Source organism: Terrapene carolina, unplaced genomic scaffold, assembly GCF_002925995.2.
Source record: "Terrapene carolina triunguis isolate 2854851 unplaced genomic scaffold, T_m_triunguis-2.0 Scaffold836, whole genome shotgun sequence".
Lineage (NCBI taxonomy): Eukaryota > Metazoa > Chordata > Testudines > Emydidae > Terrapene > Terrapene triunguis.
The window spans coordinates 1,949,571-1,975,562 of NW_020665187.1; the positions used below are offsets into that span (position 1 = coordinate 1,949,571).

The 25,992-nt window shown below is 52.7% G+C and overlaps 1 protein-coding gene across 2 annotated transcripts; it reads left to right on the forward strand.

Annotated features, from left to right (window-relative positions):
* Positions 1 to 703: 703 nt before the first annotated feature.
* AAAS (aladin WD repeat nucleoporin) lies at positions 704 to 25,646 on the forward strand. 2 transcript variants are annotated; one of them, XM_029913730.1, is made up of 17 exons: positions 704 to 786; positions 1,184 to 1,319; positions 2,980 to 3,107; positions 4,298 to 4,353; positions 5,957 to 6,048; positions 7,888 to 7,934; positions 10,134 to 10,232; positions 13,228 to 13,371; positions 13,846 to 13,966; positions 16,037 to 16,161; positions 16,841 to 16,901; positions 17,770 to 17,860; positions 18,636 to 18,729; positions 19,413 to 19,480; positions 21,683 to 21,764; positions 23,506 to 23,590; positions 24,252 to 25,646. In XM_029913730.1, the coding sequence occupies exons 2-17, from the start codon at positions 1,197 to 1,199 to the stop codon at positions 24,396 to 24,398; spliced, it is 1,563 nt and encodes a 520-aa protein (XP_029769590.1). In that variant the 5' UTR covers positions 704 to 786; positions 1,184 to 1,196; the 3' UTR covers positions 24,399 to 25,646. The 2 variants fall into 2 exon arrangements, with proteins under 2 accessions (XP_029769590.1, XP_026516502.1); XM_026660717.2 differs by lacking the exon at positions 704 to 786 and having other exon boundaries at positions 1,008 to 1,319.
* The last annotated feature ends 346 nt before the right edge of the window (positions 25,647 to 25,992 follow it).

Below are 25,992 nucleotides of genomic sequence, written 5' to 3' on the forward strand. Positions count from 1 at the left end.
GGGGAATTAAGGCCGGGATTTCCAAAACTGCATAGTGGGAATCAGGCGTCCGGATCCGCCGAGCAGCTCTGCAAATCTCAGCCTAAGCGCCTCTGCTCCAGAAAGGTGTGAAGAGCACAGGGTGGAGCTGAGAGTGAGACCCTACAGCCCCGGCTGCCCCATGCAGGGGTGGGGGTGGGGTGTTTGCATGCGCACGGCCTGGCCCTTATGTCGTTTTCTAAAAGTGGGTGGTAAGGGGGGCATGATTGAGGGGCACCTGGGGGAGTGAATAACTGGGAGCCATGGGAGGATTGTCCTGGGAACCCCTCTCAGAGCACCCCTGCTATTCGCTCCCCCCTACTCCTGCCCCACATGCCACGCTGCCTGTTTGGGGGGCCAGAGGAGGAGGGGAGTTAGAGAGAGATGGAGCAGGGGGTGGAGGGGACAGGGAGAAATGGAGGGGGGGAGGGAAGGAGGAAGGGGTGAAATGGAGGGGGGGAGGGAAGGAGGAAGAGGCAGGAAGGCCACAGAGCTGCTTAGGGGCGGGGGGGCGGGGTGGGGGTCAGACACCGAGCTGGGGGGGGGGCCGGGGCAGCAGCGGGGAGCTGGAGGCTCAGGCCGAAATGCGGTCGCGGCCCCTTTAATTGCCGGGCCGCTGCTCTCCCGCGTGCTTCTCCCCCTCCCACCCGGCACCAGCGAGCTGCCGGGAGGCGCCGGGAGGGGGCGAGCGCGGGCCTAGCGGCGTGTCCTGAGCGGGCTTCCGTCGGGTTCTGAACCGGGCCCGGGAAAAGCAGGGGCTGGTGCCTGGTAACGGCGGAGGGGCCGGCGGCCCCCCCCAGGGTCTGGGTGGAGGCGGAGCCGTGGGGCAGGAATGGGGGTGGCTGGGGCGCCGGGGGCACGTGTCCCTCTCTGCTGGGGAGCCTGGGGTGAAAGGGGCGGGCTGGGGGCCCCGGGCTCTGCCCCGTCCCGGCTGGGGGGGTCCTGCGGTGGGACGCGGGAGGCGAAGGGGACCCCTTGGGGCACGTGCGTGGGGAGAGACGGGGCGATGAGTGTGGGGCCCTGGGGTCTGGGCTCCCCCGGGCCTGCGGTGGGAAGGGGACCCTGGGGCAGGGCGGAGGTGATGGGCTTGAATGGGCCCCCCGACGGGGGCTACACTCCCCTCTCTGACCCGGCCCGGCCCGGCCCGGCCTGGCCTTCTCCCCAGGACCTGCAGCAGGATGTGCTCCCTGGCGCTGTTCCCGCCCCCGCCTGCCCCCGGAGATGTCACCCTGTACGAATTTAACAACGCGCTGGTCTCCGGCCACATCTACGAGAAGCTCCCGCTCGCTTTCCAAGACCAGGCGAGTGCTGTCCTCCCGAGGGGCCAGCTGGGGCCGCCTCCTCTCCCGGGGCCGCCTCAAGCACATGTGCCACCAGCTGCTTCTTGGAGACTCTGCCCCTCTGGGATGGGCCTGCTCTCCCCAGGGGCAGGTGAACCAGCAGGAGATCAGTGGACTGAACCGAGCTTTGGAGCTCCATGCACCAGCTGGGGTTTGAGTAGATTGGAACAGCAGGGAGCACTCGCCACACCAGCCAAAAAGAAGGGGAGCAGCCTGGGGAAGTGTTGCGTATTCACGCCGTGGAGGGACGGGGCTTGCCCCTCTGGTCGTAGCAGGGGGCATCTGTGCTTTCTCCCAGGTCCCCCTTACTTTAACCTCTGAGCAGGAGGCGTCGTTGTCCCTGAAGGATTTTAATGCATGGAAGAGGGAACTGCCAATCTTAAACCCTCAGAACCGTATGATGTCACTATTTCCTTGTACTCCCACATCCATCTTTTTGTGTCCACCTTTGTCTCTTTCCTTATACTTAGATTTTAAGCTTTTGGGGACAGGGACTGTCCCTTTGTTCTCTGTTCACCAGTTATCTAGCAGAGTGGGGTCCTTGTCCCTAAGTGCGGGTCCGCAACCTGCTTTCTTCTTACTTGAAGATGAAGGAGACTTTGGCTTCTGGCAGTTTCCATCCAGCACCCAATTCACAAATTGAAAAAAAAAACAACCCACCAAAACTTCAAAACCTTTTAAAATTAATCAACATTTTGACAATTTGTAGAAGCCCCTGTGCCTCCTGGCCCAGTTTTTTTCTGTTTCCTTTCCTATGTGACCTTCTCCTTTTCAGGAATCCTAGTCACTTGCCTCCCAACTGCTTATTTCCCCACCTGTAGCTATAATTATGGTGTCTGCTTAGCTGGCAATGGAAGCTGGTTTCTGATGAATGAGTTGTGATCAACTAGCACTCACATTAATATGTTCTCCTAGCATATTGCTTACATCAAGTTGAGAATATACCCTTTAGCTCAGGTTGTTCATTACTTAGAGGATAAGCTCCATCTTTTTGATCTGTGTTTGTATAGCGCTGAACGCACTGGGGTCTTGGTTAATGACTGGGGTTCCAATACAAGTAGGATTCAACCTCCTTCCTCAGATATAGGTGCATTTAAAATGGCTGGCAGGTGCCACTGTGCCAGTCCTGAAGACTGACTCCTTTGTTTATGCACAGAGCAAATACAGTTGGGCACAACATGGCAAGTGTTCCCTATATGCCGCCCCTGCCAATGTGCCTCAACCCTGATCTGGTCATTGAACCAGCCTCTTATTTCTATCAGCCCTTGGTATCTTTGCTGAGGTTGCCCACAAGAGGGGTCACTTGGCTGGTGGTTTTTGTGATTATAAATATTTATTCTTTTGTATAATGGCCACAATGTGCCAAATGTCTTGCAGACTTGTGAGAAGGCATATTCCCTGGAGCTTACAGATCCTTGAACTGCACTGACATCTGCCTGCTTGTTACATGCAAGTTGTCCAATGATTGGAGAGTGGTAGCAGCTTTCAGATGCTCTTTGGAAATGGTGTCTTGGAAGTGATTCGTTCTGTGTCCTGTTCCCAAACCCCTCAGCCATTGGTCCTCCGATCACGCCATTTCACTAGAGTCTGTTTGATTGATTGTTGGTTTTTGTACTTGCAGTTGGCTGATCTGCCTGTCCTAACCATCCCCAAGGAAACCCTGAAAGCTCACAGCCGGCTGGAGCATAGCACAAAACCTGCCTTCATCCACCACCAGGAGACCCTCTGGAAGAGATGTCTCAATGCATGGTGAGCGATTGTGTGCAACAGAAAGCAAGGAGGCAGCTGTCACTTACTAAGATTGCAAGCTTTTGGGGGCAGGAACCATCTCTTTAAGTGTTTGTACAAGGAGTCCCTGATCTTTGACTGGGTCCCCCTAGGCACGACCATAACACAAATGATAATAATTAATAATCCAGGGTCGGTGTGTTGGAGACTGAGAGGTGACTGTTCCTCAGATAACCCTCATTGTGCTGGCTGCCATTCAGAATTAAAATTGTGTCTCATTTCAGTTCCTTATGCTGGCCTTTTATAGCAAAGCCCATGCTGAAATTCTCCTTTCATCTCTCGTTTGCAATCAGTGGACGAAAAGCCTGTGCTGTCCTAAGGGCAGGTACAGTGCTGCTTGAGATGGGAAGGGGTTCTGAACCCTAGACTTTTCTGCAATTTCCAAGGGTGGGCGCATGTCACTTGGAAACTGGGAAATGAGGTTGGTCATTTTTTTTTTTTGTCCTGAGGTTAACAGGCAGGTCCGTGCAGCTGGAAAGCAGGTCATAAGCAAGTCAGGTAGCAGGTTTGCCTGGTATAAACTGACAATTTCCAACAGCTGGGAGGCAAAGGGGTTGGGGGTATTGGATATTGGACCAGGTTGGTGGGAGAGAACCATCAGTCGAAAGGAGGAAGTCAGAGTTGGTGACTTTTGCTGAGGGAGGAGTTGCAGTAAGGTGAAGCAGAGCGAACAAGGTTGGGTTGCAGGGAGATTGCGAAACAACTTGAGGCCCTGTTTAGAGTCTGGCTCCTGGATACTGTGTCCAGTTTGTTCATGCCAGAACGTCTTGCTTACCTACACATGTGGCTACAGAGAGGGTATCTCAGTAGGGATGGGCTGTTTATATAAGGTATGCTACTGTAGTATCTGAGTGCCTCACAGTTTTTAAGGGATTTATCTCGTTTTTTTCTCTCTCTTCCCCTCTACTTGAGGCCGGGCAGTGCTGTTATCCCCATTGCACAGATGGGGAACTGAGGCACGCAGAGACTAAGTGATTTGCCCATAGCCACGTGGGAAGTATGTGGTGTAGCAGGGAATTGAACCTGAATCTCCCAAGTCCCATGCTAGCAACCTGCATTGCTGGGGGAAGTGCTACTCCCCACCCCTACTGTCTAGCTTAAACCTGTAGCCTTGTGATATGTAGGAGACTCGTATCGTTTTCTGTCCACAGGCGCGATGTGGGAATGTGTGGGGTGCTTAACGAGATAGCAAATGCGGAGGAGGCAGGTGAGTCTGACTGTGGCATAGGGGAGCAGCCCTGGCTACGTGTTGGGAAGGAGTTAGGTAGCTGTCTCCTAAATCTTTTCATGCCTTGATCCCTCCATTCCCTTTAGTCCCTGTCTCCTGGGACTCTGCTGCTTCCCCCCTCTCATACTCTGCCCTCCCCACCTCCCTGTGGCTCCTCTCTCTGTTACGTGAGTTAGTGAGGAAGGGGTTCTAGCACTGAGCGGATCAGCTGGAGTTTGTGGGGAAAAGGAAGTGGGGACAGGGTTGACTTCTTCTGAAACAGCTGAAGCTTGATACGAGATTAAAGCTGCCACTCCGTCCTTTCCTCTCTGTCAGTGCCTAGAGTCACTGTAGGACATAGAGGGAGCTGCTGCTGCCACAGCAACAAAAGCTTAAAGCAAAACCCATCTGTTCATTTCACAGAGGGGAAATAAAACCCAACCGGTATCATACACTGCACGGAACCTGAAATAACAACCCGACCCGTAATGAGAGAGCAGCAGAAGACTTGTACAGACACGTCCTGTCTGATGCTGTCTCTCGGGGGGAGCTGTTGGATCGTGGCAGCTCAGTGCTGCTCCCAGGGACAGTAGGCTAATGATGTCTGGTTACGGTTGTGCTTAAAATCCCATTTTCAGAGTTACCTGCTGAGCCTGTAAACTGCTTTCAAATGAACATCCACAGCCACAGAACACCATTGTGTCTCCCACCCTGAAGGATCCCAAATAAGCTCTATGTAGGAATTGCTCCCCTGCCATCCCCTGGAATAGCTGAGTAAATGACCTAGAGGTTGCCTTGCTGGTTAGTCCAGTGGTGGTCCTGGTTCTGTATCTTGTTCCCAACAGTGCCCAGGACCAGATGCTTCAGACAGAGGTGCAAGAAATCCTCTAGGGGATACCTTGCCCCCCAGGGAAAGTTTCTTCCTGACTCCTACTAGGTAGAAGTTGGCTTAATCCCTGAAGCAGGAGGGTTTAGATCCCTGTCAAAACACCTGGGCTTTGGTGGTGCTGTTTTCAGTCCTTACTGTTGTAACTCTGCTGGTTATTTGTAGAAATCTCTAATCCGTCTTTGAATCTTGCCAGCTCTCTGCTTCAGTGACATATTGTGGCAGAGAGTTCCACATGCCTTTCCCCACACACACAGTTAGCATCTCCTTTCTGATTCTGAGTGTCAGTTTTAAATTTGCCGTCTTTCACTTTTGTTAAATCAATAAATCCCTCTCCACCTCACTCTCCACAATTCCCTTCTGATTTCAGCGGACTCATAGCACTTCACTGGGGTTTCCCGCGCTGTCCGTTGCCAAAGTTTGGCCTGTACCCCCTCACTGCTGGGTGCTGCCTTTCACCCCGAGGTGTCTGCATTTCCATGGCACTTTGGGATTCTTTGGGCAAGGCCAGAGCCACAGAAATAGATGGGATTATTTATTAAATCCGACAATGGTCCATGAGATGCAGACAATACATGTGACAGTCCTTAAGTTTCTGGGTTAACTCTAGTCTATGCATCCTTCTTCAGTCCTGGCTTGGAAAATCACGATTCCAGAAGGATTGACGACCCTCTTCTCTTTTCCTTCCCATTCTTATATCCCTCTCTTTCTTCCTAGATCTCCAGTGGATGAAAACAGGATCACGCTGGGCTTTGGCTCTGTGCCACTGGGTCTCCTCTCTTCACGGCTCCCTGTTTCCCCATTTGTCAGTGAGTGCTGTGAAGAATGAATCTGTCCCTAACTATTACTGGGGCCTGGACTGCACTAGGAAATTATCTTGGTATAACTATGTTGCTCAGGGGTGTGAAAAATCCACCCCCCTGAGCGATGCAGTTAAACTGACCTAACCCCCAGTGTAGGCCCTGTCAACCTAGCTACCTCCTCTTGGGAAGGCGGTGTACCTATGCAGACAGGAGAACCCCTCCCATTGGTGTAGGTAGTGTATTCACTGAAGCAGCTGCGTTGCTGCAGCGTTTTAAGTGTAGACAAGTCCGGAGTGTAATGGAAATGCTGGCAGATGTGGCACATCTTGTGATGGTAGCTGTTTGTGCACTGCATGGGGGTGGAGGGTCTGTATGTTTCCCTGACCCTGAAGCTCAATCTCTAACAGGGTGTAACATTGGACCAGCTGGGCAGGAATAGAAATGTTGTTCGCCCTGTTGTATTACAATTAAACTAGGTGGCCTCATGTCCATTTGTGGGCTGTGTCCATCCCATTGCCTTCCAGCAGCATGAGATGTACAATCCAGGCATCAAGGAAGCTGGTCTCCTTGCCCAAATTAAAAATGATGCTTTGAACTTGCAGCGCTTTTCACCTCAAAGGGCTTTACTTAGGTGGGTTGGTATCATTATAGATGGGGGAAACTGAAGCAGAGAGAGGGCAAGTAACTTGTGCCTATGAAGCTTAGTGAGTCAGCGGGAATAAGAACCCAGGTTGCCTGATTCTCAGCCCAGTCCACTAGGCCACAGCTGCCTCGCGGATCCCCTCAACACACAGAAAACTCAGACGTCCCCAGTCTCTGAATTCATTGCAAGGGGCGAATGATCATAACTGATCAAAGACCAATCAATGCAGACATCCTGCCACTCAGAGGGTGGCAAATACCTCAGGCAGAATCAGTCTGGTAACTGGCATTTTGGCCTACAGTGTGTGATTACAAAGGGTGTCACGTCCCAGTTCACATGTCCAAATTCAGCACTGGCTACAGACGTGGGGCAATCTCAGAGTAATTAAACTAGCAGGATCTGCAAGTTGAGAAGCAGAGTGATACAGTGAACGGAGTACTGGACTGGGACTTGGCGAGCAGGGTTCTGATCCTGGCTCTCACTGACCTGCTTGGCCAAGTCACCGACCCACCCCGTGCCTCTGTTTCCCTCACCCCTTTGTCTATTTAGATTGCAAGTTATTTAGGGTAGGGACTGTGTAGCTGCGTAATGGAACCCCAAATTCAGCTGACTACTGTAATAAAATAGTAGTAAGTTACCATTTAAAACTCAAGATGGTTAAAAATCTCCTTTGTTTATAGTGACTGGGATTTCCAAAAGGACCTAAGGGAGTTAGGCACTCGCTATGATGTATTCCTCTAATGCTGGCTTGGCTGGGCACTCCTGGTCTCCTTACACTGCACTCAGGAGGTGTGACTGCAGCAAATATAGTGTGGTTAGCTAGTTCAAAACTAGCTTGCGTAACAATAGCAGTGACGCTGCAGCAGCAGGTGCGAGCCCCATGTCCTGCTGCTGTTTGTCTGTGCGCTGCAGTCCTACCTCCCAATTGCAGTGTAGACACAATCTCTGAATGTTCTTTCCGTCTGGAGAAGGAGAGCAACAGGGTACTGAAAAGCAAGGGTTAAATATGGCAGAATATTCCAGAGGAACCGTCGAGGGTGTGTATGAGGTGGGTGAAATGTGAAAACCACTTAACTGATAACTGTAACTCCCATCAACTTCCTGTGGCTCTGATACCCACTCCACAGGCAGCTGCTGCCTTCTCTGTGCGATTTGCCAGATCTGCTACTGACGTGTTACTTCTTTTTCCATCTGTCCTTAAGCTATGCAGTGAAGACATGATTGCGGAGTTCTCCCAGGCAGTGGACTGGTAAGTTCTGCACGCTGTGGGTCTGCCGTATGTGCGTACCTAGCTGGGCTTTTATAAGGGTGCCCAACGCGTTGGGGACTGAGTGCCTGCAGTGTTACAGAGAGGAGGAATAGTGCAGTGATGAGGGTGTTGGGTCTCCCAAGTCTCAGGCAAGTTCGACTCCCTGTTTTGCCTTGGGCAGGTCACTTTGACTCGGTTCTCCATCTGTAAAATGGGGTTAATGGCACTGCCTGAAAGATAGTGAGCTGCTTGGGTACTACAGCAATGAGGGCCTTAGATGAGCACCTAACTCGTAGCCGTGCTTTTAATCCATAGAGCTCCAAGTATGAGATCAGGATCATTAGCCCAATTTACAGATGGAAAAATCGAGGAGGAAATTACTTGCCCAAGGTTACTCAGCTCTGGTGGGACTAGAACCCAGGTCTCCTGAGTCCCAGCCCAATGGGCTGGCCACTGAGCCACAATGCCTGCATGGAATTACTGCCTCTTGCGGTTTCAGTTTGATCCTACTTCTGCACCTAACAGGCGTCTTGGTTGCTGTGCACCCCAGGAAATGTTAAATCTAACCACCTGCGTGGTGTTATCCCTGTGGTATGTGTGAGGCCCAGAGGTGGAGTGATGTGCCCAAGGTCACACAGTTGGTGGCACAGTTTCAGCCTCTCTCCCTTAAACTAATAAATGTTTTTTTGGGAACGGGAGGGATTTGATCATTGGAGAGAGTCCAGCGGAGTGCAGTGAAATTGATTAGCGGGCTGGGGCACATCATTTATGAAGAGAGGCTGAGGGAACTGGGCTTATTTAGTCTGCAGAAGAGAAGAGTGAGGGGGGATTTGATAGCAGCCTTCAGTTACCTGAAGGGGGGTTCCAGAGAGGATGGAGCTCGGCTGTTCTCAGTGGTGGCAGATGACAGAACAAGGAGCAATGGTCTCAAGTTGCAGTGGGGGAGGTCTAGAAGGGTGGTGAAGCACTGGAATGGGTTACCTAGGGAAGTGGTAGAATCTCCATCCTTTGAGGTTTTTAAGGCTCGGTTTGACAAAGCCCTGGCTGGGATGATTTAGTTGGGGTTGGTCCTGCTTTAAGCAGGGAGTTGGACTAGATGACCTCCAGGGATGTCTTCCAACCCTGATATTCTGATAGCAGAGGGCCAGGGAGGACCACAGACTCTGAAAAGTGCCTAAATTAGACTGACCCTGTAGTCCTGCGTTTACTCCCAAGGGCTTCTGGATCCACCTTACTCCCTTTACAAGTCGGATAGCGAACTTTCTAATTGTCAGTGCTGCACACTCCACCTGGGCTCTTGGTATTGTCTTGGGTTTTCTCTGCTACCACTCATACGAGAAAGTGGGACTTGGCTCCAGCCCGCCCTCCTGTGGCTGTGTCACCCCTTGCGGGACTAAGGGGAATCAACAGCCGTCTTGTGTCCATGAAGCTAGTAGATCAGACTTGCAGCCTGTGGGAGTCCCTCTTCAGGCTTGTTCAATTTTGTGCACAGTCCAGTTGTACACATTGGGCACTGCTGGAGACAGGCCTTGATGTTCCAGCACTCAGATTCGGAAAGGCATTCTCCAGGATATTGCTATATTTGACATGGTGCTCTTCGTCCTGACATCTCTCAAGCTCTGAGTATGCTTTCGGTGGTACTTATCTGGCCCCACGACAGTAGTATCTGAGAATCTCACAATCTGCAATGTATTTATCCTTCCAGCAGTCCTATGAGGAAGGGCAGTGTTATTATCGATGGGGAACTGAGGAACAGGGAGACTAAGTGACTTGCCCAAGGTCACGTGTGGCAGAGCAAGAAACTGAACCCAGGTTTTCCGAGTCCTAGGCTAGCACCCATCCTTCCTCCCTAATGCATGTGTACAGCACTACTGAAATCCAGCTACTTCTGGGGTGGAACTGAGGGGGTTGCACATTGCACTGCATAACAGTGAGGGAGTAGTGAGACTTTTTTTTATTTTTTTTTGCTAGGGACCATAGCGCCCCTTAGACCAATTGAATTCTCAAAGGTTACTCCTCTTGGTAAGGATGAAGGTTTGAGGAGACCTTGCTGGGGTTTGAACCTGATACTTCACCTTTTCTAATCCATCCCTTACTGTCTTTACTATCGGGCAATCCTGTTTTGCATCTCAGCCTTTCAGACCCTTGTGGCTGTGTAACGCCGTGTCATCCCTTCTCTCTTGCTCATTGTTTTTCCAGGGCTGGCTGCTCCATCCGGGCTTTTGCCTGGCACCCTCACACCAGCAAGTTTGCGGTGGCCCTTTTGGACGACTCCATCCGAGTTTACAACACAAACAGGTGAGGAGTGTCAGGTTGCTCGTGCTGCCACTGGCAGACTAAAGACCCACTGGGGTGGCAAAGCTTGTGTGATGGCGAGGGCTCATGCAGTGAGGTACGGACACCTCCACTGCTGCTACAAAGACCTCTATGTATCCCCGTTCTTGGGGTCTGGGAGCCTGAGCCACAAGCTACTGGAAACGGCACTCCTCAGAGGCCGCCTGAGCAGTGCTTTGCTGGCCGAGCTTGGGAAAGGGAGGTGCAGCCTCAGTTGTCTCCAGTCCTTCCTGCCGTACCTTGCAGGGACAGGAATCTGGCGCTGTGTCTGAGTCTGCCTTTGTCAGAGATCTCTTGGCAGGGTCACACCCCGAGCCCACGGGACCATGAGGCAAGGCTCTGAGCCTTCCTGCTGCAGGAGTCCCCGTGCACAAAGGCTGCAGCTCCGTGCAGGGTCCAGACAGGCTGTCGTCTGCTCCTGAACCCTTGATTCAGGGTTCTAAGCTGACTCTCATGCTCTGGCCAGTGCGCACGAAGACTGAGGTTGGTTTCAGGTTTGTTGTGGGCCCCATGGAAGCTGCAAACTGATGTCCTCAGCGAGAGGGGAGTCTGCGTCCTGTGTGGTGGACCTCTGTCGCAGCACAGTTGTTGTCAGACCCGTCTCTAGTTCAGCAGGTCAGGTTCCTAGAATGACGCTGTCGGTGCGAGGCCCTTCTGCTGTGAAGCCTGTTAGAACCTTGGTGGCTGCAGCCAATGTCTTTGTTCTGAGCATGAGGCTGAGATTCCCTAGGAAGTTCCCTTCTTCCCCCTCAGGTGCCTTCAGGCCTCCAGGCTCCTTACCCAGCCTACAGAGCCCTTATGCCCTGCCCTGCCACGCAGGGAGAGAAGGTGGTGCCCTGGGATAGTTCCTTGGCACCAAGACAGTCAAGGCAGTTCCAGTGAAGGCAGCACTTCAGCTCTGGGTCTTTTGGCACCAAATGCCACCATTCCAAATGCTTCTCCAGTATGTCCCAAAGACTCTGCATCCCCTCCGTAACCCACCTCTGATCCCTGAGCTAGCCAGTCCTTCCATCACACGCACGTCTTCAGCTCTTAGCTGGTTCTTTGTGTTCCCAGAATTTCTCACTCCATAGCAGAAGTTCTTATCGGACGTTCAGTAAAATCTCCGGCTCCTGCGGCTAGCCAGTTTTCTCTCCGTTTCCCGCCTCTGTTGATCCAGGCCATCCCATCGGAAGGAAAACAGCACTCGCTGTGCATAGTGAGGAAAGGTGGAATGACACTGCAGCTGGGTGACGTCCGCTGTCGGCAAGGCCTGGCCCTTGAGTGTTAGTGACAGGAGCCAGAGTGTCAGATAAGTGGCTGAGCAGAAAACTCCCCAGCTTGGGGTTCAGACCAGTCCTGTAACTGAGGATGCCCCATGGGGGTCCTTCTCCCAGCTCCTCATACAAACCTTTCCTCTGAGCACCTGTGCAAGGGGCGTGTTGGGGCCCAGCACTGACCCCATGTTCCCTGGAGAGCGGGTATGTTCCCGCAGTCTCTTGAAGCCAGCATAGCTCCTCTGGCACGGAGGCCTCCTTCAGACCAAGGCCCAGAATTGTTAATAGCGCACCTATCGCGTCGCCAAACTAAGCAGCAGCTGTCAGTAAGGGCTGATCCATTCGTCTTCAGGTTAACACTTAAGAAATCCATGTTTCCCTATTCACGTCACTAGGTGGCTGGGCTAAGCAGTAGGAGAGCAGAGCTCGTCTCACGTGCAGCCTGGAATTTGTCCCTCTTCCCAGGTGATGGCTCAGCAGGCAGGGCAGGTTCAGACTGTCTCCCGCTGGCCTGCGAGAGGCTTAGATAGGGGAGGTCTCTCGCGTTTCCCTCTTGGGCATCCATTGAATTTCGTCTCTCCTGCAGGTCTCCCCACTCTCCAGGTGGGTCCCAGCTGGCAAGTAAAGGCATCCTTAAAAGAAGACTCTCCCAGCTCATTGTGAAATGCTGCCGGCTTTCCCCTTTGCAGGCTGCATCCCCCGGCTGGACTTTCATGCCAGCAAGTGCCAAATCACCCCCATTAACTGCTGGGAGTAGGCTGCAGGCAGCACCGGGCACGCCGCTTAAACAAACTAGGTGCGCTGCCATCTCTCTGTCCTCTTGAGCCTCTGAACGTTGCAGCTCTGCCACCCTCGGTTGTGATATTGTCAGGTTCCCCCAGGCTTAGCAGTGTCAGGGCCTGGTCATTACTTCAGGGGACTCCTCCAAAGAAAACCCAACATCTTGCTGGAAGTGGGATTGGCAATTCAGTACACCCGCGCTGCACTCAGTCAGTCGTGACCTGGCGTGGTGCTAGGGGGCGCTGTCTTTCAGATTAGGTATAAAACTGAACTCCTGGGGGATCTGTGAATTGGCCGCAGGTAGTTAGAACTTTTCCCAAGAATCAATGTGTTCTGGTCAAATTCGGCCGTGTCCCGCCTGCTTTAAATCCCCCTGGTATTCTTTACCTCCTGCACTGAGCTGGTGTGCATGCTATGACACAGTTGCTGCGTTCCTCCCACCCAGAGGGGGCCATGTTTCAGTGGCATGTGTACGGGCTTTGGGATCATTTCTTTCTCTTTGGTTATACCCATTACCGCAATGCCTGAGTGCCTCATAATCTACAACGTGTTTACCTTCAGAACCTTCCTGTGAGGCAGGGCAGTGCTATTATACCTAGTGACGGAGGCACAGAGACCAAGTGTCTTGCCCAAGATCCCCCAGGAAGCCTATGTCAGAACAGGGAATCGAACCTATGTCTCTAGAGTCCAGGCTGGTTCCCTAACCCCAAGGCAATCCTTCCTCTCCATTTAGGACAAAAGGTGCTAAAGAAATAGAAGATTGTATTAGGTCTCATAGAACTATGCTGTATGCACATCCCGGGCATCAACCCAGGCAGAGTATCTGGAGCTGATGACTAGGCAGAGGCAGATACCAGAGGTGCCGGTTACCTTGCTGATGCTGTGAATGCTGCCTTGTCACACCCCTCTCTCCTCTCTTGCAGCGCGACGGTCCCCATCCTGAAACACCGCTTGCAGAGGAATGTGGCCTCGATGGCGTGGAAGCCACTGTGTGCATCCATCCTCGCCGTGGCATGCCAGAGCTGTGTCTTGCTTTGGCACTTGGATCCTACTTCCCTTTCCACCAGGTAACCAGCCACCTGGAGACATGGTCGTGCCCCTGTGGTCTCTTCCCATGTTGCCGGCATCTCTCTGCCGGCAAGGAGGCTGCCTCTAAAGCCTGGGCCAGAATCCCATGTGTCTAGTAGTTATAGTACACCCATCACCTGACTTGCATCTGAAGAAGTGAGGTTCTTACCCACGAAAGCTTATGCTCCCAATACTTCTGTTAGTCTTAAAGGTGCCACAGGACCCTCTGTTGCTTTTTACAGACTCAGACTAACACGGCTACCCCTCTGATACCCATCACCTGGGTGAGCAGAGCAGCATGCTGTCATTAAGAGCCCAGTTCAACGGTGTTTGGATCAAAGCCACCTACCCATCAACAAGCCACCTGACACAGACAGATGTGGCTACATGTCCCCTAGAAATTAGCAGCCTCCCTGGAACATGTCAGAGCAGTTTGGACCCTACTAGCAAGGTCTCTCTCTCCTCTCTTTCAGGCCTTCCTCTGGCTGTGCCCAGGTGCTTGCCTACCCCGGTCACAGTCCCGTCACCAGCCTGGCATGGGCCCCCAGTGGAGAGATGCTGCTCTCGGCCTCGCCTGTTGATACCGCCATGCTTGTGAGTAAGGAGGGCCCTCCTACGTTTCTCTCTGCCTGTGTCCTCCTGTAATGCGGGGAGTGGCTGGGGTGTCTCTACCACTCGGTGCTGGATGGAACAGCAAGACCCGCTGAACTCTCAATCACATGCCCTAGGAGATGAGTGTGACTGTTTCAATGGGTTTCCACTAGTAACTAGCACTAATAACTGTGTGTCTAGTTCAGGGGTGGCCAATCTGTGGTTAATATGCGGCTCCTTGCATAGGTGCTGACTCTGGGCCTGGAGCTACAGGTGCCAACTTTCCACTGCTCAACCCCAGGCCTTGCCCCCACTCTGCCCCTCCCGCCCCCTCCCCGGAGCCTGCTGCGCCCTTGTTCCACCCCCCTCCATCGCAGAGCCTCCTGTACACTGCTTCCCCCGCAGCAGGCAGGAGGCACGGGGAAGGAGGGGGAGGTGCTGATTGGCAGGGCTGCCAGGGGGCAGGAGGTGCTGGGGTGGGGGCTGCTGACATATTACTGTGGCTCTTTGGCAATGTACATTGGTAAATTCTGGCTCCTTCTCAGGCTCAGGTTGGCCACCCCTGCTGTAGTTGGTCATCCCCAAGATTTGAACCTGCGATGTCTGGATCTAAAAGCATGGGTTTCTACTGCCTGGCCTACAAATCCAACTCCGCTAAGTAAGAGGCAGTAGTGGGCTCACATCTCTGCGGCCCAGCCACTAGAGAGGGACAAGGATCTATATAGATGCTAACGTAGGTCACGTTAGCATTATTCCCTAGACCAGTGGTGCTCAAGGTAGCCTCATACTGCTGGTGTGCTGCAGAGGACTGGAAGGAACCTCCTGGGTCCTCAAGTCCAATCTCCTGCCATCACAGGCAACCCTTTGCCAGAGGGCCGTTGAAAGCCTGCTGGCGACATCGCTGCCTTTTAGTTTCCAGCTGCCAAACTCTATTAAAACAGCTAAAAATACATTAAATTGGGTCCTGATCTTACTCTTCCATGTAGTTGCCCCAAGAATGCTGTGTGATGGAGAACGGGATGGAAGGGGGCCTCTGCACTCACGCCTGGCCCAGAGGTGCCCGGGAGACAATCTCCGTATTAAGATTGAGAATCTGAGCTCCCCCGCTCTAGACTGGCCTCGGTTTATAGAGACCCTGAGATGGAGTCCAAGATTGCACATATGATGATAGTGTCGCTGCAGGCCTGGGTTCGATTCCACCCAGCTCCGTTTGGCAGCAGTCGGCCACCTCTATTCAGAAACCTCGCACTGCAGCAGCAGGGAGCTGCAGGTCAGGAATGAGGGGCAGTGGCAGTGCTGCTGCGAGGCATGGGGGGCAGGGAACTGACGGGAATAGCAAGGACGGTGGGTCAGGGTTAAGGGCCGTTGGCAGCACTTTGTGTGGGAGGTGCTTAGGACTTGAATAGCAAAGGGGCTATGGGTCAGGATTGAGGTGCGTTGGGCAAAGAGTGTGTGCCTGGCTCAAGCTAGCCCTGTCTGTGAGTAATATCTGGACACCCTGATAGAATTTTAGGGCCAAAACCTCCTGGCCTGGGGGCAGCCTGTCTGCTGCTGTGAAGAATCCCCAGGTTCAATTTCTAGATTCTGCGGTTTGCTTCCTGGGCCAACAGGACCTGGGTGGTTTGGAGGCAGCGTGCTTGAGCTTAGGGATGGGGCGAGCTGTGTGCCTGTGATCTTGTGCCACCAAAGTTAATTCCTGATGCTCAAATCCACTGTGTGCGATTCACAACTTCCAGAAAGGTTGTAGAGAGCTGCAGAGTGGGAATTGGTCTCTGACATGACCAAAGGGACTAAAATACTGCTCTGACCGGGGGAAAACCATTCCCTCCTTGATGTGCTGCAAGGCTGAGGCCTCTACTGACACTGTGACGGCTTAATATTGAAAAGCATGGCCGGTGTCTGTCATGCTCTTCCTGGCATAGCAAGAGCCTGCCTGGAAGATAGCGAGCAGAGGTGCACAGATCCTTTCCAACTCCCAGCTGTTTATGGGTTGGAGGGAGACAGCAGGGAAGACAGACTTGTTTTTCCAGTATGTTACCCTCATCTCTCCCCCACCCTTCTCTCCTTCTCTAGGTGTGGGATGTGTCCACGGAAAACTGCGTCCCGCTGCAGTGGTTTGGAGGGGGTGGAGTCACTTACCTTGCTTGGTCACCTGATGGCAGCAAGGTGCTAGCAGCCACACCCTCAGCAGTGTTCAGGTGAGGATGAGGAGTGCTGGGACCTGTGAGAGCGTGATCTAGTGGTTAGGGCATGGGACTGGGAGTCATGTTCTGTTCCCACCTTTGGACTGGGGCAAGTCACCTGTGTCTGCACCTTGATCTGTAAAATGGAGAGGATGTTATGGACCCATCTTAGAGGGGGTTGTCAGTCTTCATCTGTAAAGTGCCTTGAGATGTGGGGGTGAAAGTTAACAGAGAAGTTCTTCATTCTTCTGCTGCAGGCAGGTGGTATCTGGGTGACGGCATCTCCAAGCCCTCCATCACTGCAGGTTTTCTGCTTCAGAGTCCCATGGCTTTGCTGTATCTGTCTGTCCCTCCCCTCCTCCCCAACCAGTAACGTCTCCCCCCCCCCGCCTAGCTCCTGCCATCCAAGGGGCTCCAAAATGTTCTAACTTTAGCAAAGCCTCACACTCCTCAAGGAAGCAGCTGTTCTGTGGCTTAGTTAGAGGCAGAATCAAGGAGTTTGCACACCCCAAGCATCGGTGAAGACCATGTTGTCTGCCTGCTGATGGCAGTTGTTTGGTCCCTCTCAGAGAAGCAGAACTGGATTAACCCTTGTCTCTCGATGATCTTGGGTCTAACACAAGAATTGAAATGGAGATGCTGGAAATACAGTGAGTCTGCGCTTTCATTCACCCCGACCTATGGTCTCTTCCAGGGTTTGGGAAGCTCAAATGTGGACGTGCGAGAGGTGGCCCACCATCAAGGGGCGCTGCCAGGTATGTGGGGTGGAGGGTTGTTCCTGATTCCACGCTAGTGAAGGGGAAAGCACCGAGTAGATTGCTCTTGTGAAGGTTAAAGGACAAACAGCTGAACTGTGAGGTCCTTTCCCCCTCACTGCCCTGCTACGTACCAGGTACACAGGAGCAGATGCAGTGAGGCGCCCTGCCTTGACCATCACCCTCTTGAGACTAGCTCTCTGCTTTGTTCTCCAGATGGGCTGGGCCCTTCCTGATGCAAAACTGGGAATTTGATCCAAAGTGGGGTAGTGTTGTTGTTTTTTTGTGTGGACTCCCATCCTCTAGGGTAAGAACAGATAAGACCCATCAACCTCCAGCCCCCTGCTGTCACAGGCAACCCCTTGCCAGAGGTCTGTGGAGAGCCTGCTGGGGACGCGGCTGCCTCTCCTTGTTTCCAGCTGGCAAGCTCCATTAAGTCAGCTAAAAACGCATTCACAGAAAAAACCTTGAGCTGGATCACAGCGGCATAAGACCAGTGCTTCATCCCCAGCACCCCAGACTTTACCTCTATCACATGATGGAGTCGTCCCTTGTTCCTGTGTGGGGTGGAGAGACTTTTCCTTACATCAGGGTCAAACGAAGGCCTCGATCTGTGCTCATTAAATACCCCAATTCTGATCCAAAGCACCCTGGGATATCCGCCCCAGGGTCCTGGCTGAATGCCACTCTCCCTACCTAAACTCCCCCTGCAGTGCGAGTTGAGCACTTAAAAGCTGAGTTAGCCACATGACTTCCATGACCGTTAAGGGGAAGCTGAGTGGTTAGTTATGAGGATAAAAGGTGCCCTGTTGTTGTTACAAGTCATTCTCACGGTGTGGTTTTAAACGCGCGTCTTTCCTTCCCACAGACAGGGTGCTGGAGCCCGGACGGCAGCCGCTTGCTCTTTACGGTCCTGGGGGAGTCGGTCATTTACTCCTTGTCCTTCTCGGAGTACAGTGGTGAGTATGGTAAACTTTCCAAGAGGAGATAGCCGATTCCACCGAATTGTCTGATTCCTATAGCCACACTGGCCTCCCGGATGCTTTCCAGCCAGAGCTTTGCCTTCCTCCTGTGTGCTCTTGTTAATTTCCTGCTGGTCTGGTGAGCCCACCCTGGGTGCTGACTATGAAACACACCAACCAAAGCCAGTGTTTGGGCTCATCTTTCATTCTGTTTCCTCTCCCCCTCCTTAATCCAGCCCATTGTGCCATAACATCCTGTAGTGCTACGTGTCCGAGGCACACACTAGTGGGGGGACAGAACTCTTTGTGAATTTCACGATGCTTGTAGCTCTGAGTTACTGGTCATTAGCCTAGTTGGGGGGGGGGGGGATTTTCAGAAATACAAAGGGGAGTTAAGTGTCCAACTGCTATGGACTCTCAATGGGAATTGGGCACCTAATTCCTCTCTGAAACTGTGAAAATCTCCCCTTTGTAGTCTAAACCACAGTGCAGCTGCTTCTGGGGTGGGGCAAGGATTCTTTTCAACAGTGCACAGCAACATATGCAGTGGCTTAGGCCAGGAAACAGAGAAGAATCCTGCATCCAAGCTGAAGTGCAGTGGCAATTTAGGGAGGCAGAACGGAACAACCCGTCATGGGATTTGGTTAGGACATGGGGGCCAACACAGAAGCCACAAGCTGATTCCACGGATCCACGTTGTTCCACACGACTCGGCAACTTTAGCTACTAGCTGAGTGGCAGAATTCACCTGTCTTGGTCTCTTCCATTCCAGGCGAGATGCAAGGGCAAGTAGGAGGATCAAAAACAGCTTCTATTGTGGCAGACCTGTCCGAGACCACCTTCGAGACGCTGTATGGGGAGGAGAGGTGAGAGCAGGGCAGCTGGCCCTGCTACAGGGCTGCGGTGGGCAGAGCGAGTGGGGGGACAGTGCCAAAGATTCAGGCCCTGAATGGAAGATGCAGGTGCCGATGCCTTAAAATAGCCCCTGTGTATGTTACTTGAGATACTCAGATCTGTGTATGGGGCATCACTCAGTGCTTGCACGACATGTTTCTCTCCCAATCTCTCTTGTGGGTGATTTCAACGGTAGATCGATATCATTGCGCAGAGCCTGGTGTAAAACAGGCAGGCCCTTTTCTCTCTCTTCCCAGGTTCTTATCTCTGCACCCATGAGCTCAGTCACGGCCTGCAGCAATCCTAGGTGACTGCAATTCTGGGTAATCCCTGAGGTGGGAGAACTAGGTATAGGTTGCATGTAGCAGACGAACTAAGCTGAGCTCAGCTGACTTGTGTCACTTGTGACTTCATCCGAAGGGGTCCCAAGCCAAGGCCAAGGGTGGAAGACGGGGGTGTATCCCAGTTATGCTACTCTGTCCCCATAGGACAGAAATTCTGTGATGCAAAAGGCAGCTTGGAACAGAGCTCGCTTGGAAGGAAACGGTGTGTGGGGCATGGGCTTCTTCCAAGCCCATCTAGCGAGCGAGGTTCCTGGCAGCTGAGCCTAGCTCACATTGATGCTGCTGTCTAATGCCCGGTGCGTTGGTTTCAGGATCGGAGGGGAAGTGCATGCCATGGTCTGGGACCCCAGCGGCGAGAGGCTTGCGGCTCTCATCAGAGGTAAAACCTTAAGCCCTTCAACCCCCTCGCCCCCAAATGGGATTTTCCTAAGCGACCTTGGCTTGTGTAACTTGGTTCCCCCACCCCATGTGAGGTTAACCAGGGAGTGGGAGCTGCATCATGCAGAAGGGGAAGGGATAGCTCAGTGGTTTGAGCATTGGCCTGCTAAACCCAGGGTTGTGAGTTCAATTCTTGAGGGGGACATTTAGGGATCTGGGGCAAAAATCTGTCTGGGGATTGGTCCTGCTTTGAGCAGGGGTTGGACTAGATGACCCCATGAGGTCTCTCCCAACCCTGATAGTCTGTGATTCCAAGGGTGGTGCAGCTAGCTCCAGCTGAGAGAAGTGGGTGGTCTCCTCTCACTCCAGAGCTGATCCTCACCTGAATAGCCTCTTCCCCATCTGTGTTAAACAGCTGCTCCTGCCCCCCAAATCCTCTACTCGCAGGCCAGGAATAGGGTGGGCTTCACCCTGCCACTGGGTCTCAGCCTTCACCTGCATGAGCTGCCTCTTTCAGATGAGCCTGTAAACTCTCTGGAGCAGGGACCTGCGTGTTCATACAACGCCCCAGATGGGGCCCCGGTTCTGATCTGCTATACCAATAACCAGAGGGGTAACCGGGGAATGCTCTGTTGCTGCCATTAGACCTACAACCTAGAGGCCATTCCCAACCCACTGAACCATCCAGTCCCCGATCTCATGCAGAGAAGTCCTGTGTGCTGTGTAGGAAGCTCAGTAGAGAAGAGGAGTAGCTGCAAAACCAGGGCCGGTCAGGACGCATGGTACAGTGACAAGCCATGACTGGCGCCCTGTGCTATGCCACCCCCCCAGCTGGCCCAGGAGTGAGAGCAGGTGTGTCCTGCAGGCATCCAAGCATATAAAATTGCATGCTTGAGAGACTTAAAATAATCTGCATTTTAAAGCAGCAAGCGGGAGGCGGCTGGGATTCTCTTCAAAGGCTGGTTATAAATGAGCCACCTTTGTTATTCAGAGAGCAGGAACCCAATGGGATAGCTCTGTACCAACCCCCTCAGAGAGCTCGTGCAACTCCAAAGAGGGCTGTCAGGAATGTGGACAAACTGTGGTGTCATTCCTGCCCAGGGCCTGGCCGGGGAGTTTACCCGCACCTTGGCCTGAGGACACTTTTCATCCCTTCCAATGCCCCTTTATACCACTTGAGCAGTGTCAAGTGGCCTTAGTCATGAGAATCCGCCATCTTCTGTCTTAAAAACGCTTCTTTCCTCTATTGCCCTGTGAAAGACCCCACAAATGATGGGGAAATTGTCTGTCCAAGGGAAGCTGCCTCCACCAGCGTGCTGTGTAAAGCCACTGATAAACTAGGAGGAACACACACATTTCCCACCCCCCCTCCCCCAATCTTTCAGTTGTAGGCGTCTTAGGGTGGGATTTTCAAAAGTGGAGCGAGAGGATGGTGCAGTGGTTAGCGCCCCAGCCTGGGACTGAGGGAACCCAGGTTCAATTCCCTGCTCTGTGGACTCCCTTGGGGAACCTAGCATGTCGTGATTCCCCCTCTGTCCAGTGGGGATAACGTCTCGTGGCAGGGAGCGAGGATAAATAGGTAAAGACTGTATCTGAGCACCCCCACAATGGTAAAGAGGGCCAGATAAGTACCGTAGATTCCCCCCCTTACCATAGCATCTGAGCACCCCACAATTTTTACTGTATTTACCCTCACAACACCCCTGTGAAGAAGGGCATGGCTATTATTCCCATTTTATGGGCAGGGAACTGAGGCACAGAGACCAAGTGACTTGGCCGAGGTCACCCAGGAAGCTTGTGGCAGAGCAGGGCTTGAACCTAGGTCTCCCAAGTCCTAGGCTAGAATCACTCTTGGCTTTCTCTGATTCAGCACCTAACACAGAGTACAAGACCCACTGGCTTTTGATCACTTAAGTGTGGTTGAAAACCCCGCCCTAGGCATTGCTTGTCCCAGTCACTGGTCAATAACGTTCTGACGAAAGTGAGGCTCTCTGGCTCTGATCCAGTGCAGAGAAAGGGGATCTGATTAGCGTCCGGGCCACAGTGATCACTTTGGATAATGGTACAGGTGAAGTGAAGCTCATTAATGAAGAATCACCCCAGATTCCTGCTGGGACCTGCTGACAAATAGTGATTTCCTGGGCACCACTTGTGTCTGAAAAATGGCCAACGTCTTGTTCACTTGCTTTTTTCCTCTTTGCAGGGAATCCCGAAACCCCTGAAAGCAGGACGATTGTTGCTGTGTTTCGTACCCGCAACAGCCCTGTGTTCGAACTCCTGCCATGGTGCGTACTGGTGGCTTAAGGAGTAGCCCTCAATGCCATAGGATTAAAGGCAGCAGAGGGACCGTTCTGATTAGTTAGTCTGACCTCCTGCAGAACACAAGCCAGAGAATTTCACCCAGTAACTCCTGCGTCAAGCCCAGAGCTTCTGTTGGCGTGAGGTCATGTCCTTTAGAAAAATGCATCCAAGCTTGGCGTGATACTGGAGAGGGTGCTGGGTTCTTGGTGCCATTCCCTCTGAATCGGCACTGAGCTACCACCCAGAGGTGGTGCTAGGGTGGACTGTGTCACCACGGGTGCTGTCTTTCAAGTGAGTCATAAAACAGGGATCCTGACTGGCTGGCCCTTAAAGATCCATGATGCTGAGGTGAGATCAGGGAGTGGCCTCTGGTGTCCTGGTCGAATTCGAGCTTGTGTAATTCCATTCTGCCTCGTGGTGCTGAGTACCCTCCGTTGGCACTAATCACTGAGGACACATTGCAGGATCAAGCCCTAAATTTCCCCTCATTGGATGTTGCATTCTGTGGTTCCTGCCCTAAACTCTCAAGGAAATGTTAGGGTGCTGTGTTGTGCCCCAGAAGTGACTGCATCTCCGATGGAGCAATCCCTGCCATCCTGGTCCTTTTTCCTGCTGGCAGGGTGGCTTCCACCGAGTTCCTATTTTAAAATCAAAACAAAAAACTCTCCTTGCAAGGCAGGAAATAAGAGACACCCATAAGAGTAACAACCCCCTCTCCACAACACCAATCCATACAGCCCATACAGAAGGCTAATGGCATTTTGGGCTAAGTAGGGGCATTGCCAGCAGATTGAGGGACGTGATCATTCCCCTGTATTCAACATTGGTGAGCCTCATCTGGAGTACCGTGTCCAGTTTTGGGCCCCACACTACAAGAAGGATGTGGAAAAATTGGAAAGAGTCCAGCGGAGGGCAACAAAAATGATTAGGGGGCTGGAGCACATGACTTATGAGGGGAGACTGAGGGAACTGGGATTGTTTAGTCTGCAGAAGAGAAGAATGAGGGGGGATTTGATAGCTGCTTTCAACGACCTGAAAGGGGGTTCCAAAAAGGATGGATCTAGACTGTTCTCAGTGGTACCAGATGACAGAACAAGGAGTAATGGTCTCAAGTTGCAGTGGGGGAAGTTTAGGTTGGATATTAGGAAAAACTTTCTTACTAGGAGGGTGGTGAAGCACTGGAATGGGTTACCTAGGGAGGTGGTGGAATCTCCTTTCTTGGAGGTTTTTAAGGTCAGGCTTGACAAAGCCCTGGCTGGGATGACTTAGTTGGGGTTGGTCCTGCTTTGAGCAGGGGGTTGGACTAGATGACCTCCTGAGGTCCCTTCCAACCCTAATATTCTATGATTAAGGCCCCAGAACACCATGACGTGTGAAAGATCCACACCTGCACACAAGACCATCAAATCCCCAGATCCTGTCCGTGTCACATCAATGTTAAAGATCCCGTAGCACTGTACAAGGGTCGGGGTAAGGGGATTTACCCCAGGCCCTAAGGCCCAAATGTCCCTACTCCCTCTCTGTTTGCTCTCCACCCCAGAGGTGGCTGCACCTTGCTGGTGTGGTATGAATAGTTTGACGCGCTCTGGTGGCAGTGTAACGATGCCTCCCGCAGCGTGAAGGGGTGGGGAAGGGATCCCAGGTCCTGTTGCTCGCAGCCCATCACTGGAGGAGTGAGGAGATCAATTGGTCACCAAGTCACCGTGTCCCCTCTCTCTTCCCTAGTGGGTTCCTGCAGGGGGAGCCAGGGGCTGAGCCGCAGCTGATCGCTTTCCATCCCTGCTTTAAGAAAGGGGCCCTCTTGACTGTGGTGAGTGCAGCCTTGTTTTTCGGGATCTCCTGGGGGGAGGGAGGGGGCTCCCAGCTGAGACTCTGAAGCTGGAGGCTTTCTAAACAGTCATCCTCCCCCCAGCCACCCACCCTCACAGGCCCTGCACGACGGAGGAGCAGGAAAGATCTCCCCAAACCACACGGCTTCAGCGGAGGTGGGATGGCTCTGCGGCTGCTGGGAATGGGGCTTGAGGGTGCCGTTACCCTAACCCTGGATCTGTTAGCATTGAAATGGGGGGGAGGCGTCATTACCAGCCCCCATGAGGGCCTCAGGGGCCTTGAGATCTGCTGGCACTGAGAATGGGAGGTGCTGTTATCCTGACACAGCCCCATACGCTGGGTGTCCCTAGGCCTCGAACTGCCAGAAGCTGGGACTGGACGACAGGGGATATATCCCTCAAATCGCCCTGTTCTGTTCGTTCCCTCGGAAGCGCCTGGCACTGGCCACTGTAGGAAGACAGGACACTGGGCTAGATGGACCTGTGGTCTGACCCAGTCTGGCCGTTCTTAACTCGGGTTCTGTTGGCACTGGGACGTGGGTCTAATTTCCAGCAGAACAGGGATCTAGTTGGCTGGGATTTGGGGTGTGTTGCGCAAGCCCTGTGCTCATGTTTCTCTCTCTCTCTCCCCCACCCCCTCAGTGCTGGTCTACAGGGAGGATCAGCCACATCCCGTTTTTCTTTGTGAGCGCCCAGTTCCCCTGCTTCAGCCCCAGCCTCAGTCCTGTTGTGGCCCTGAGCAGCAGCAGCGCCAGCGTGCGGGAGCAGCCCTTGTTTTCGGAGCTGTGAAGAGCGGAGCGGGGGACCCTTGGGCCGGGCTCCATTTGAACCCTGCCAGGCCTTTCCTTATTATGCTACTTGTGCTGTTCTGCTGGGTAACCACGGTGCTCGCTTCCTCTAATGGTTACTCCGCCCCACCACATCCACTGGGATCATGCTGGGCACTGATGGATTTTATAATTTGTCAAGAGAGCCCCGCGTCTGGAAGGGGAGCAGTTTTGTTTGCTGTATAAGGAGCCAGCCCAGGGCGCGAGGCCCTGCTTTGTAAAGCCGCTTGGTGCTGTCCGGATTAAAGATCCCACTTCCATTCTGGCTCCCGTTCTCTTGCACCTCCCCAGTGTGACCTGAATGGCACTTGCTCTGCATCCACAGCAGCTCAAGGGCTGCACTTTGGTGTTTGCGCTGGGGTGGCTCAGAGCCCCAGAGCTATGTGACCCCAGGAGATGCTCCGGGCAGGTTTTGAAAGAACTGGCTTCCACGTGCCTTTCATCTGCAGCCACCTGGCCTCAGTACTGCACTTGGTCACAAATGGGGCAAGTGTTTACAGCTTATGTCTGTTCTGCTTTGTGGATGCAGGCGTGCGGTGACAACTGGGAAAGGGGCTGCTTGGAGCTAGGGGGCCTGTTCCTATTAGGCACTGCTGGAGGGCTTTACAAACAAGGGACCTCTCTGCACCAGATCAGTATTCTCCCATTCTCTATTGGGCTAAACGAAGCATAGAGTGTGGCTCTCCAGCCCCCTCTAGTGTCTGGATTACATAGGGGTGTCCGTCACAGCCTGAGCACACTTGGGTCTTTCTGTACAGCCAGTGAACGCTCCTGGTTTGGGATCCAAAAGGTCCTGGGTTAAATCCCTCACACTGACAATTCTCCCGTAGGTGTCATGTTACTTAGAGGTGGGCAAGTGTTGGTGTGGGTTGGGGACATGACGTGGGTGTGGAACCTACGAGTCCTGCCCATGTGACATTACTTCCTTTCTGTATGTTGGATTTGGATGCCCTGCTCCTGTTAATGGGATCTAGGTGTACAAATCTACTAGGCAGCTCTGAAAAATCTCGGTCCATCTTACATAAAAGTAACAGAGCTTTTTCCATGAGATCAGAGAGAATTCTCAGCCCCCAAGCCAGAGTCTTGCATGTCCAGGGCTAGTTCATAGGGGGTGGCAGGGAGAGGTGGTGTGTAGGGATAATTCTGAAATTGAAAGAATTAAAGTTTGGTTAAGAAAATGACACATTTGCTTTATAGTTCGTGGCCGCAATCAGCAAGTAGAAGAAGACTGTGAGAATAATGGGTATTACTTGTAGTGTGGGAAGGATGTGCGGTTCCAAAAGTAACTAATGAAATAAAGAGCTGCAGTAAGGAGACAAAAACTGTCATAAAAGAAACCAGCACAAACCTTCCCACGGTTCTGCTGGTAAGCGAGGAGGGGAGCGGAGATAACAAGGGAAGACCTTGGAGGGAGGAAAGTCCCAAGGATAAGCTGCTTCAAACTCAGTTTTTGCTAAAGCTAGTAAGTTAGCTGAAGGGTATAAAGTGAGCCATGATCTGAAGGTTCTTTGTCAGATCATGCTGAAGCACACCAGCGTGAGATGGTTTTCCCTAGG